This window comes from Aplidium turbinatum, chromosome 9 (assembly GCF_918807975.1).
Source record: "Aplidium turbinatum chromosome 9, kaAplTurb1.1, whole genome shotgun sequence".
NCBI classification, from domain to species: Eukaryota; Metazoa; Chordata; class Ascidiacea; order Aplousobranchia; family Polyclinidae; genus Aplidium; species Aplidium turbinatum.
The window spans coordinates 18457686-18471453 of NC_137480.1; the positions used below are offsets into that span (position 1 = coordinate 18457686).

General features: G+C 37.8%; 1 protein-coding gene across 1 annotated transcript in view; it reads left to right on the plus strand.

Annotated features, from left to right (window-relative positions):
- Positions 1-924: 924 nt before the first annotated feature.
- Positions 925-13768, plus strand: part of LOC145776752 (uncharacterized) — a 41461-nt gene continuing 28617 nt past the window's right edge. Inside the window, exons 1-14 of the mRNA XM_082587978.1 lie at positions 925-940; positions 1365-1519; positions 2084-2216; positions 2476-2540; positions 2743-2826; positions 4028-4148; positions 6701-6860; positions 7563-7687; positions 7894-7994; positions 8382-8607; positions 9794-10645; positions 11421-11564; positions 12198-12347; positions 13272-13433. Coding sequence (XP_082444104.1) covers positions 925-940; positions 1365-1519; positions 2084-2216; positions 2476-2540; positions 2743-2826; positions 4028-4148; positions 6701-6860; positions 7563-7687; positions 7894-7994; positions 8382-8607; positions 9794-10645; positions 11421-11564; positions 12198-12347; positions 13272-13433 — 2494 coding nt within the window. The remainder of the gene's footprint in view (positions 941-1364; positions 1520-2083; positions 2217-2475; positions 2541-2742; positions 2827-4027; positions 4149-6700; positions 6861-7562; positions 7688-7893; positions 7995-8381; positions 8608-9793; positions 10646-11420; positions 11565-12197; positions 12348-13271; positions 13434-13768) is intronic.

Sequence of the window (13768 nt, forward strand, 5' to 3'; positions counted from 1 at the left end):
CTATAGGTGTTAGGCTAATATTTTGAACAGTACGCTGTTGAGGCTGATGTAGCAGTAGGCAGCAAGACATCTACTTTACTTTTAGCGTTAGATTGACAAGAGCTAAATTTGCAACCAAAATACAAAATCAATGTAAACATTAAGTTTATGTTTCTATTCTTCAGAAGACGGTTTCGTTCAATGATTTTTCACGTTCTGTAAAAAGTAGGAAAAACCTTTGATTCGGTTTGAAATAGCGCAGGTATACCAAAGTTTATTTTTAAAACTGTTCGAGGGGTTGGCGGAAATGCAAGACAAATCAATCTCCAATGCCCATTCAAAAATCTTAGTGCTTGCTTGTTTGTGTTTCTATTTGGATCTTAATTTGCCTGTTTCAGGAGGTATGTTATTATTTGTTTTTTTGACATTTTGTTTTAAAGAGTAGGCTATACTAATTTTTTTAACTTAGTCGATTTTGCATTTAGTAAGTGCACAGCCAATAAGCCATAAGCCTATATGTTAAAATGAATGAAGTAATGAAGTTTTAGATTGATAAATTCGTGCGGCTTTGAAAAAAAATTATGCCTTGTTACATACCTTTATTGCTAGGTATATTCTTGTTAACTTATCCTGGAGACCAATCAGTAATTGCAGTACGTAAAGTAGGTTACGTAAAATCGTCATGAATTTGAGTACTTTAAAATACGTGTGGAAAAACAGTCTTTCAAAGCTTTTTGTTTTCGTTTATTGTTGTAACATTACAATATATTAATTTATATGTAGTAGCGTTGGCAAGAGGGTGCAGGGGGTAGGCTACTTGTGAAGTGCGGATCCTGATCCTGGATCATTTTAAGCACCTAGAATGTTTCCAGGAAACCCAAAAACTATGAAAACACGCATATTCTTTACAATCTTATTGTTTTTCAAGGTATTTTATATGAGGGTATGAGGGTGCTGGACCGTATATTGGTACCGGGGCCAAATTATTTTCTGACCTGCTTGCTAGCTATATATAGCAATCAATCAATAATAGCATAATAGCAATAGCATCATCACCATCATCATCATCATGATAATAGCAATAGCATACCACTAGTCAATAATTATGCTGCATGAAAACCTCCAAAAAAATCTAAGCTTACAAAAAGTTGTGATGCAAGCTTTGAACTGAAAGTTTAAATGGCTCGCTCTACATTAGCAACTTCTTTGTAGGTGAGTTTAGCTGCATCCATTAGGCTTCTGGCAAAGCTTTCTTAAACTTGACAATAAAACATTGTAAACGACAAATCGTCTCCATTATGCCAAATATTAAGCTCAAAATTGAAATGGTTGAAGTTGGTGTATTGCTTTAGAAGTTTAATATCTTAAATTGTTGTGTTACTCAGCTTCGAAAAGGCCACCTACACCTCAAGATGTGCAAGCATTTCCATATTCAAGTTATTCTGTGATGCTTAAATGGAACATCACGAAAGAAGCAGCAAAAGTATCCGCATCATTTAAGATTGAATATGGATTTTACGAAAGGACAAACATAAAGCGAGTAAGCACTGGTTTTTAATAAGAATTGAAGGGTAAGAGCTTAGGAAGATGTTGGAGTGTTCGGAATGGATCAATGAAGTATTGTTCCCGGGTTCAGAAGACAGAATCTAACTTGGGTAACTTTAGATTTCAGGCCTGTGCAAAACTGTTTGAGTCGAGAACGTTACAGCGTTATTGGTATCACCGACTCACAGCAGAGTAGTTTTGGTTTGATTTTAGACAGCTTTGCATGTCATGACAATTGGCAATAGAGTGTTACTTGTTTTTATATTTGGCTCTGTCTTGCTCAACTTTTCACTTTGGCTGCTATAATAGTATCACATTCCATGTTGGCCTATTTTACTTCAGCACAGCTGCTACAGTCGACTTTAATAGCTCAACAAGTTCGCACCATTGACTTGGCGATTGAAACGATTATGAAATCTAGAAACTTCTGTAAATGCAAAGAGCGAGCGAGAACAAACCTAACTATACATCGAATCCAAGCGTTGTCTTAACAGTGTAATAAATGTTGCAAAGTCTTCATTCTCCAAGCTTTTATTTTATTTGTTGTGGTTTTGAACAGGTTCTGACTAACGACGATGTTCGTAGCTTCATCATTGGCAATCTGCAATTCCACACTATTTATCGAATGAGAGTGGCCTTAGAACAAGGTGGAAGTACCAGTAGATTTTCAGAATGGATGATTGTTCGGTTAGGTATGCAACTTGAAAATCAATTATTCATTTTACATCGATTCTCATGCTGTGAATCTTAAAGGAGCCATGAAGTTGTTCGTTACTTTGTTGCATCGGATATGCTTCGCGTTCAGTCTACAGTAATCATGAAATTTCATTACGAAACATAAACTGCATTAAATCAATACAACCTAAAGATTTTTCGGTATTCCAGGCTGTGATGGGGTATTTTTATTGTGTTACTTGCTTAGAAAAAAATAAATCTTATACAAACATTCAGATGTTGAAACGTTCGTTGTCAATGTTCAACTTCCTTCGGAAACTAAAGAACAGTTTCAAACAGCGGTAGGTGATTCTGATAGTGAGTTTTTAACATTCTTTGTTATTTTGTGATCAAGAAACTAAAAGCTTAGTTGCGGTTCAAATAACCTTTTATCCGTAATTTTACTTTTAAAGAATGTTTGCGAAATAAATTTCTTCACTTATGCAGCACCAAGCGACGAGCTGTAGGGCATTGGTTCCTTAATCTTTTTCCATTAATTTTCAGCTCTACGAAGTTCTTCCACTCTCGTATCTCAGCTCTAAAGAACTAAGGTCTAAAAATATTGATTTGGATACATCACTAACGGAGGTACGACTGTGCCAATACAGGAAATTATGTGCTCATTCTCCAGTATAACCTGGCAAGAAAAAATATAAACATAAATGTTTTTGAAAAGAGAAAACTTATCAGTTTTTATTGTGGTGGAAGACGCACTGACAAAAGTACTTTTCACTGGACGTAAACGATTTGCAGTGTTTGTAATTATTTTCTTTATTGTACTTAAAACTATAACAGGGTAAGTCTAAACGCTCCTAGTTAACCAATTGGCATTCATTATATAGCCTACATATTCTTTAGTGGTAAATGGTTTATGCTTTTTTATGCCTGGAACGCACAACTTAACTAAAATAAGAAATCAGCTTTAAATGGGCGGACCACAAATAAAATCAAAATAGCGGCTAAACACGATTAGGCTCCGTTCATGACCTAAGAAGGCTATGGCTCCGTTCCATCATCTCCGAGGTCAACAACTGGGAGACAAGCATGGGTTTGTCTTCGCATGAGCGTCGAGATTTTTCACTCACCCGTTCACCAGTGAGGAATGGAGTCTTCATCTTCCTGTGATTGTCGCTGAAAAACATATCGCAGACCATATCATCGACGACTGTATCATCTTCGGTCCACTAAACGGTGCAAAAGGACCGGGTGTTTGCATGATGAGTTAAACGGATTGAATGGTCAAAAAAGTTGCCTACTCCCACGTAGCCTTTCAATGTAGTTCTGAGAGCACCAACTAGTGAAAAAGGCCCTTGGTATAAATGCGCATTAAACGAGATAAAGTTTTCCAAATTTTGTATGGAAGAATTTAACGTAGGCTATAAAATTCAAATATAATTTACTTTCACTATAGCACCAAGTCAAATACAAGACAAAGTGTCACGCTGCACAAAATTTTCAACAGGACGCATGCGGCTAGCAGACCACAAGTTAGTTTTAACCATTCAATATGAAAATGCTATTATAAGGTGTTTTGCCACCATACGAGGCGTGCTCTACACTGGCATCGAACCAACACCTTTTCAGGCGTCGGTTAGCTGCTCTCATTATTTGACAGGCTGTTTTCTCAAGGTTGATACGCCTAACGTGCGGCAACATTTTTCTTTTATCGAACTTTAACGTTCTTAATGAAAAGATGATCTTGTAATTGGCTCTTTGTGAGATAAAGTTTTCGTCCTTGTCAAAGCACTATTTTTCTCCACAGGATAATATACGTGTTTTACTTTTGTAGGTGGTGTATGAGATATATTTTCCAGTCGGTGTTAATTTTACTGCCACTCATCTCTTGGACATGTTTGCAAGAAACCATGCGCGTGCTCACACCAGCTTTGTGAGAAACATCAACGTTTCCGGTAAAAAATATATATATGTTTTTTTAAATCAAATATAGTTATTACTATCTGAAGCCTTTACAGACTGTTTCACCTAACGGATCATCAGAAGGTCTTATTCAAATAGAATCAATTTGAATAAGATTCAATTTTATTAGTTCCGTTAGGTGAAACAGTCTGTAAAGGCTTCAGATAGTAATAACTATATTTTATTTAATTCGCTCTGCTTTGCCTTTTAGCTTAGCATTGAGCACTTTTTGTAGTATTAATAGTTTTCATTGTTTTAATTTTTTTTTTAAATATAAAGGATCGATTATGCACACTATAAAATAACTTATGCAATGCAAACAAAAATACTTTCCTGATTTTGTACAAGATTTTGAATAAGCTGTCACTTACTTGTTCTATTTAAACTTTCGTCAGATAGCTAAGTGTTTTCATTGAGTAGAGGACAATACAAGGAAGTCAATCTTCGTTTTCCTTTTAAACATGTCATAAAATGTCTTTCATAGTGCATTTACAGGTATTTTCTTAAGCATGTTTTTTATTTATCATCTTCCTTTATCGAGTCTTCTAAATGTGGTTAATGCTAAAGCTAAAAAGCGTGGGAGTATATACTGCAGTGTTTTTACATTCACAGAGATCAATTTTTGCACAAAAGGTCTTAACGAATGTAGTAGGTATTCGAAATGTATTGAAAATCCTGGATCGTATCGCTGCGAATGTTTTGAACATTACTATGACTATGGCATTGGAAGTCACCTGTTTAATGGAAGAAATTGCACTTCTAACTCAGGCAAGGGGTGGACTGTTTATTTATTTATTGCTATTGCTGAATTATTATCAGAGATCATTTGCATGAGCATGGCTCCTGCTTAAAAGAGATCTATGTCATATATCTGACTAAAAATTTGAAAAGCTTTTATATTATTTGACTGATTAATCCAGTGGTTCCCAACCTGGGGGTAAATTACCCCCGGGGGGTAATTTGCCTATTTTTGGGGGGTAACGAGACCCAATTTGGAAACAGTGAAGCAAGTGAAGGTTGTGAATTTTATAAAAGCGAAAGAATTGACCAGCCGTCTTTTCAAGGAACTGTGCAAGGAGAAAGATACGAAGCATTACTGTACCACAGAGAAGTATGCTGTTTCGTGGCAAAGTGATAATTCACCTGGTAGAACTTCGTGAGGCTATCCATGTTTTTCTGATAGAAAAGCCCGACTTGGCTGAATACTTCACTAACCAACAGTGAATTTCCCATCTGTGCTACCTGGCTGATATCTTTGCCTTTGGTGAATTGAAAATAGACAATTCAAGGCAAGAATGTAACTGTGATCGACACCAAAGTAGCCGTAGCAGCAATTATCACGAAGGTTAAGTTGCAAGCGAGTTGGAAGAGGCACAGTGGCGCAGTTTCAGACGCTCGACAATCGACATGTACTTCCCAGGCAATGGACTTGAGTTGACAGCGTCGTTGAAGGAGGACATAGCTGCTGACCACTTAGGCCAGCTAGCCAAGAAGATTGACAACTATAATTTTCAAATTTGGACATGCACACGGCTAGTCTCCAATGGTGCATTGAGCCCTTCACATGTGATGACAGCCAGGTGGATGATGACGACTTTCCGGCCAAAGAAGAATTTATCACTCTCCGAATGAACGAAGCGTTGAAGCTTGATTTCAAGGGAAAAGGCTTGGAACCCTTCTGGATTGGCAGACTCCAGGATGCACTAACATTAGCGACACTGCCATTAAATATTCTGACATCTTTTTCAACAACGTATCGCTGTGAACAAGGATTTTCAACTGTCTTGAGAATGAAGACAAAGAAGCGCAATTGTCTGGATGCCCAAAGTGACGCAACAATCGCCCTTAGCCGGCTACCACAAAGCCCAGGATCACAAAGCTGGCGGCTGAAGTTCCGGCCCAACCTTTGCATTGAATGTTTACCGCACATTGTTATCTTGTATTCAGTGAAACACATAGCAATAAACACCTTTGTTTTTCAAAATTGATCGAGGGGGTAATAGCCTCACTTCAGGGTGGAGATTAGGGTAACAACCAAAAAAAGGTTGGGAACCACTGGATTAATCAATTACTATTCGATAGCTTATAACTGTTGACCAAGCCATTCGAACAAATTATGCAATAAGTTATGAATAAGCTGCAAACGAAAGGCTGAATTAGTTTAAAGCAACAAACAGCTCAACTGTTGAAAGAAACAAGACCCAATTACACAAAGTAGGCCATACTTTGGTTCATAGTAGGCTTATAGCCTATTATATTTTGAGTTTGCAGCCTGCTGAAACTGTACTATGCGATCGTCAAAATATAACCCTGTTTAAACACTTTTATAAGTAAGTTTAATAGTAAACACTAGTAATTCTAATAGTAAACACTTCAACTAGTAAAAAATATTCAATTCTTAAATGTCCAAGAAAATTAGCTAAAGACGAAAATGATTGTTTCACCTATTTTGACAATTTTCAAACTTCCGGACGGGCTTCTATCAATAACCAGAAGAATTTGTTCAGAAAATAAATGTTCAGCCTATAATGTTATATATTTGCAGAAAAACCAACAAATTTAGCTTTGCAAATTTTAAATTCTACCGCTATTCGTCTTGGATTTCAAGCCCCAAAGTCCAGTTTGGGTCCGATATCTTTTTATGAAGTAGAATTTTCATCTCTGTCGAGTGGTGACAAAAAGGTTGAAACCATTGTGGTGGACAAGTAGGTTTTTCATGCATAGGTTACGTTACCACAAAAGATAGCAATATAAACTAACAACTTACAGTTCAAAAATATTTCAAATCCGCTTGGATGCTACAGACGATTTTGATGGAACTCGTCTAACTCCAGCAATCATGGGCTTCCAAATCTCTCTGTCGTTTGACGCCAGCACTAAATCATTGGTATTGACTGTTGTGTTTGTGACAAATTTATTCCGATTGATGTACAAGTTTAATGTTTGTCAGCCTTTGCTTCATTTTCTTTGTATTATGCCAAATAGCGATATCAAAAGTGCTACGTCAAACCGTGGGATCTTTTGAAGGTCGTAGCCTACTCAAGCTCTTACACTCGGCTATGACGCCGATGAGCGTCATGGCACAGCACTAATAGTATCATTTTTATAACTACCGGTACTTTATTTGAGCTGCTGTTATAATTACTTATTTTTTAAGATGACACCTCGGATCTGTGCAGTTTCACTGACTTAAATAAGTTAGTTTTTTATAAAAAAAATTTCTAGGCCATACCTTCAGTGTTTGTTTCAATTGAAGAAATGCAGTTATTGTAATTTTTCCGTAGTTGCATTGGCTTCTTCCAGTGAGAAGTTTTGTGTTTACATTGCCAGCAGTTGTGATTTAGAGCCTTGTCTTCTATCACCCAGAAACTGTTTATGATATCACAAGTAGCTACTTTTTTCTTCAGAATAGGAATCCTGATGAAACACGACATTGCAAACCTGGTACCGCACGGACTTTACCAGTTTCGGGCAAGAGCAGTCACCAAAGTGACAGCCGGAAGATGGTCAGGATGGGCAAAAATTCGAATGAGTAAAGTTTTTGTGACATTGTTGAAATTTTTACCACATTTCTGATGCTATTTGTATTGCAAATTGTAGTTTTACATGAGTAGAACTTTGTGTACAAAAAGTGTAAGAGTCAACAATCCACAATCGCTTCATTGCTTTATGAATAAATTAGCGAATACTCATAGCTGATGTTAATCCAATTCCAAGACAATTGTCTTGTATTTTCAGTTTTGAGTCTATTCAAAGTTGTTTTTCAATTGAAACCAAAAGAAAAAATACAGAATTTTCAAGCCATACAAAAAGTTACAAACAGAAGAATAAGAAATCAGGTAACATAACAACATATGTAAGTTTTACTATCTCAACTAAATAGATAACTTACTTCTTCAAGTTAATATACAGTGTGTATATGTTGCACATGTACAATCTTTTGTTTTATACGTAGCCTGTATTAGAGCTAGTTTTCCTATAATTAGTGATATACGATAGTCGATGGTAGGCTATTACCTTTCGATAGAAACTCTATCTGTAGACATAGGCTTACAATAATTTCGGAGTAGTCGTTTACTTGAATAATTATGGTGTAAATTCCGGTATAGGCCTATGGGCTATAGTGGCCTACGGTGTATTCATGTTATGTATCAAGAAAATACCTCATACTGTTTTGAAATTACATGTTGCATGTTCTCACCTTAAAATATGAATGGTTTGTTCAGGTCAAAAGGTCATTGAAAGGGTCGACTACACTGAACATGATTGACTTCACAATTGCCAGATCTGACATTCATGGTAATGGGAATATTCGCTTCATAGGGCACTTGTATGTGACGCACAAGCGACATCTCGGAGTGGATCGTTTGCAGAAAGCGGCCAGAGCCAAACTGAAAAGTAAATTACCCACCAAGATTGGAGTTCTTTGGGAGAAAAGCGTGAAGATTCAAGGTGACCCGAAGCAAATAGTGTTGTATAATATTAATTGTTTTTGGTCTTGTTTGTTGATATCATAAATTTAATCCAGCATTCGCAAGTGCTGTAGCCTATTCTAGCACATAATCACATATTGGTCGTTGGTTAATTCTTGGTCGCTGGTTTGAATTTTCATCCTCGGCTTACCCAGTCTGAGAATGGAGATTCAAACCAAGAGCAGTTGTTTCTCAATCTCAGTGGCGAACCCTTTTTATTTATTGAAGTAGTGTGCCTGTCTCTGCACACTATAGTGTGTATGAATGTGTAGTTAGATTTACTGTGATGGGGTGGTGGCTGACTAGATGACTGCTTATGGTCTTTCGCTACCAGTACCATCCTGATTGCGCCATAATCTAACCAACAGTTGTACAATGCATTGTTTTGACAATTACATTTACTCTGGTTGTTTGTTACTATATGGCGCTGTTGAAACAAAATAAATTGACTTGACTTGACACCTGATACTTTGTTTATTATAGTTTATTGAGAGTGGTTGTTTTCTTGGTGTGTTTGGTTTTGTCATGGTAAAGCAGACAGTGTTTTAGTGTTACACCATGTTTTGATGTAAGTTTACGCTTGAGTTGCTTAAGGTGTCTACCATGGCCACCTGGAGATGCGGCCTGATTTGTCACATTTTGCAGATTTTGATTACAGCTACTGCTAGTGCTTGACTGACATTTTTTGAGATGTTTTTACTTTGTGCGGTTTCCTAATGACAAAAAACTTTTTTGTTGCCTTTGGGAAGCAATAGCAAATGAGAAAAAGTAAGTTAAAAAACGCAAAATCAGACTGTTATTGAAAATTAACAGTCTGACTAAAATTTACAAAATCAAATTTTCTTTGTTTTTCAACATGTGAGGATGTTAAAACTTATTGTGTCATCTGAGGAAAAGAATAAAGAAAGCGTAAAAATCTAATTTTTAGAAAAAATTATTTAAACGTTCGCCCAAAGTTAGAAAAACCTGGAAATTTCTGCAAAATGTGACAAATCAGGCCGTATCTTTAGGTGGCCATGTGCAGTGCAGGATTAAGGTGGATGCTATTGATGCTGCAGCATTAGGCCCATTCCTGAAATAGGCCCAGACGAAAACAGACGTGAATTTTCCGGACGCTGAACAGTTTTCCTTTGCTTAATTAACCCACAAATAATTAACGCTCAAAGGTTTGTCTGGAACCCAAACAAAGGTTTGCACATTAACGCTCAAAGGTTTGTCTGGAACCCGATGGTGTGAACGTGCAGATGCTGTCAAAGCGCTAGTAGAAGGGTGGAAGAGCATTCAAGAAGTCCTGGATGAGCTTGCGGCAGATAAGGAGCAGAAGGCCGATACGAGAAACCAGGCCGACGGATTTTCGCGCAGGATGGACGAACTTGAGACAGCAGTTATGGCGACTGCCTGGAACGACATCCTATGCCGTCTCAACAGTACGAGCATTAGCCTCCAAGACCCTACAGTCAGTCTGAATACGGCAACTAGTTTATTGGCATCACTGGTCGACACGATTCAATTTGCACGGGACAGATTTGACGTGTATGAGCAGATGGCGATCGAAAAGGTTCCTCACGGCGAATACAAGGCTGAAGAACGTCGAGGCCGTAAGCGAAAGCGAATGCCTGATGAAGGAGCTGCAAACGAAGAAAACCTCACCCCTAGGGAAACATTCAAAACCCATATATATCTGGTCATGATCGACAGACTGTTAGCTGAACTGGAAAAGCGAATGAAGGCGTATGAGGATATATCTACAACATTCGGATTTCTTTCGGAGCTAACGTCATTGAGCATAAAGCAGATCGAGAATAAAGCTCAAAATCTCGTTTCCTCGTATCCAGATGACTTGGAAGACACGCTGGTGGCTGAGCTCATACAGTTTGCTGCATTTATGCGCACCCAGAAATCGGTGAGTGTGAACGAGTCAGCAGAGCTTACCATGTACAAGCTTTTGTCGTCGTTGAACCTTTCTCAAACATTTCCAAACGATACAGTTTGCTGCATTTATGCGCACCCAGAAATCGGTAAGTGTGAACGAGTCAGCAGAGCTTACCATGTACAAGCTTTTGTCGTCGTTGAACCTTTCTCAAACATTTCCAAACGTCGAGATTGCTTTGCGCATCTATCTGTGCTTGATGGTGTCTAATGCCTCCGGCGAGCGGAGCTTCTCAAAACTGGGAATAGTCAAAGGAGAGCTGCGGTCCTCGATGAGGGAGGAAAGGCTAAACATGCTGGCGCTTATGAGCATTGAACATGAGGTGCTGAGCAGCCTTGACTGCACTGACATGATCGAAGATTTCGCGCTTGCTAAGGCTCGAAAAACAGTAGTATAAGTAAGCAGCACTAGCGCAGCATTGACAATATGCCAACGTTAAGTTGATCTGGATTAGCCTTTTCTTCATTAACTCCACTTTTCAGGCAATATTGGTATTGAATTGTGTTGGTGTTACATAGCCTGATGTTACTCTCGAGTTTTTACGATAACACGTCGTTATTATTGTTCATGTTCATTAAAATTTGGCTGACTGCGTCGAAAGCAATAAAGGCTCTTTGGTCGGTCTGATTACGCGTGTACGGTGGAGTCAGAGTGTCGAATGCATATGTACCAATGCCTAGAAAAAATAGGCCTGTTTTTGCGCTGCAGCATCAGGCCCAGTTTCGTCTTAATCCGGCCCTGGCCATGTGTCTACTAAAGCGTATTACATTTTTTTTTAAATGTATGAAGTTTTACTACGTAAACCCTAATAAGCAATGCCACTCTAAACACAATAGCCTATCACACATTCTCGTATAATTCAGATTTTGATGAATGTGGCACAAAATTTGAAGAGTGTTCTGGAAACAGATGTATCAACAAAGTTGGATATTTTATCTGTCAATGTCCAAATGGACAAGTCGATATCAGCACGGATATGAACTTACTTCCTGGAAGAAAATGCATAGGTAGGAATGAGAAAAGAACACTATGCGGCTGCTATGTTTTCTCACATTCAATTAATCGTGCATTAGACCTCCAAGTAATTATACCCATAGCCTACTTTATATTTTACCGCTATATAAAATGCTTGAAAGTCTTCAGGACAGATTTGTTTGTGCTTGGTTTGTCGTATCCAGGCTTACACCCGGTGGTTGAAGATTTAGATTAAGTGGACGGGAAGGCAAGGAAGCCAATCTTCCTGTCCACCTTCAGGCATGCCTTCAAGTGTCCTGCCACAGACACAGCCGCATGCTCTTGAGTGGTGTCGAACCGGCGCCCTTTCGATTGCCGTTCCAGTGTTCTCACCACTCGGCTATGCAGCGAGAGTGTTATGTGCTTGGTAATAACACACAAACACTTGACCAGGAGCCCTTTGGAATGTCTTACCACTCAACTATGCAACCGATGTTTTGTTTCTTGACGTTTACCTAAGACAATAAAAAATTGAAAAGAGTTTTGTAAATTCGTTCTTGCAAATTCTGTATCTATGCTATACCACTGCATAGCGTATTGTACCCGTACTATGAAAAATAGTACTCATTGTTTCTGTTGATTATGGTTTGCAAGTTAATCACATGCAATTTTGTTTCTTTGTAAAGTTTTCGATTCCCCATTGAGCTTTTCTGTGTCGTTGATAAATCCTCAAACTGCTCTTTTAAACTGGAAAATCCCACCACAGCTGAGGAAACCTGAGCTTAAATTTTGGTTCATTGTTGAATACAAAATAAAAAATGCCAAAGATGTAAAAAGTAAGTTTAGTCATTAGTGTAGGCTAGTTATCACAGTGCCATACTAGCTATGCTGCGGTAGCCTACAGGCTATTGTTGATTATCGTAAAACACAAAAACAATATGAAACGCAAAATTTCGTGGTTTCCTGTTTATTTACAGTAGGCTATAAGTGTGCAATGTAGAATGCAATGGTGCATGGCCACCTGGAGATGCCATGAATGGTGATATCACAAAGATAAAGTAACTCTTTACCCATTTGTCAATTCAAAAAATGTGAACCCGATTTGTGTTATTTTATAAAAACATTGCGTCGTCGTCGTGTGAGTCACTAGGGCCGATGGTATCTTTCTACCATCCCAGATTCACAATGTTTCTCGACTATGCTGAAAGGCTACAAAACAGCAGCCAATCTTTGGTTTCATCAACCATGACGCGCGGACTTTCCACTCCATTAGGTGGCTTGAAGATGGCACAATCGTTGATGGTGTGGTCTGCGGTCTGTTCCTCAGCACAGCATTCTCAAGTACAGGTTGACCCAAAAAGATGCGTACCCATGAAAATTTCAATTGTGACTTTGATTGAAAAGCTATTTATTTCAAATTACAACCACACATTATTCAGTTTATGGAAGACCATTGACCAGAGTTTCAACTTTTTCTGTCAATTTTTAGTCAATTTATGGCTTTCCCAAGATGTGTTCCAAATGTGAAAAAATCGAATAAAACATGGGTACGCATCTTTTTGGGTCACCCTGTAGAACAAGAGGCCATTTGGAAAAGACCTTATTGGTGCATGGTTGCATAAGAACATTAATATATTTCTTAACAATGAACATTGCAATCTTTCAAACCTTCATTTAAGTAAAAATATTATGCGTAGCTAGCCAAGCGTTTAAAATCAGAAAGATTTAAACTTTTTACAACATTTGTTACAAATTTGCAGAAGAAAAAGTTGAGCTCAACGACGAAGATTTCAGCAAGGAAACTTATGTTGTGTCTACTAGAACCCAAGATCTGAACACGAACACTAAATATAGTTTTCGAGTATCGGTTGCAAATAAAAACAGCAATGGCCGCTTCACGGCATGGAAAACTCTAGAAACAAGTAAGAGTGCTTACAGTTTACACGGTTAAACTTAATTACTTCGTTGTAAGCTGGTCATAGATATGAGAAGTCGAGTACGGTACCTTCAGCAACAACTTTAGACAACACTTGACAATGAATATAGAAAAGACTCCGTCTTGTCTGTTTAGTAGTTCAGTGGTACTTCGGTTCAGTAATAAACTGGGTGGATAAGTAGCCTATAGCCTACATTGGCTATTTTAACTGAAAATAAATCTTTTGAGACTCTTTAAGTTCTGTTATTATTATATTATATTATTAAGTGGTTAAAACGTTGAAAACATAATTGTTTGTTACAGAACAAACTTCTAAGATAT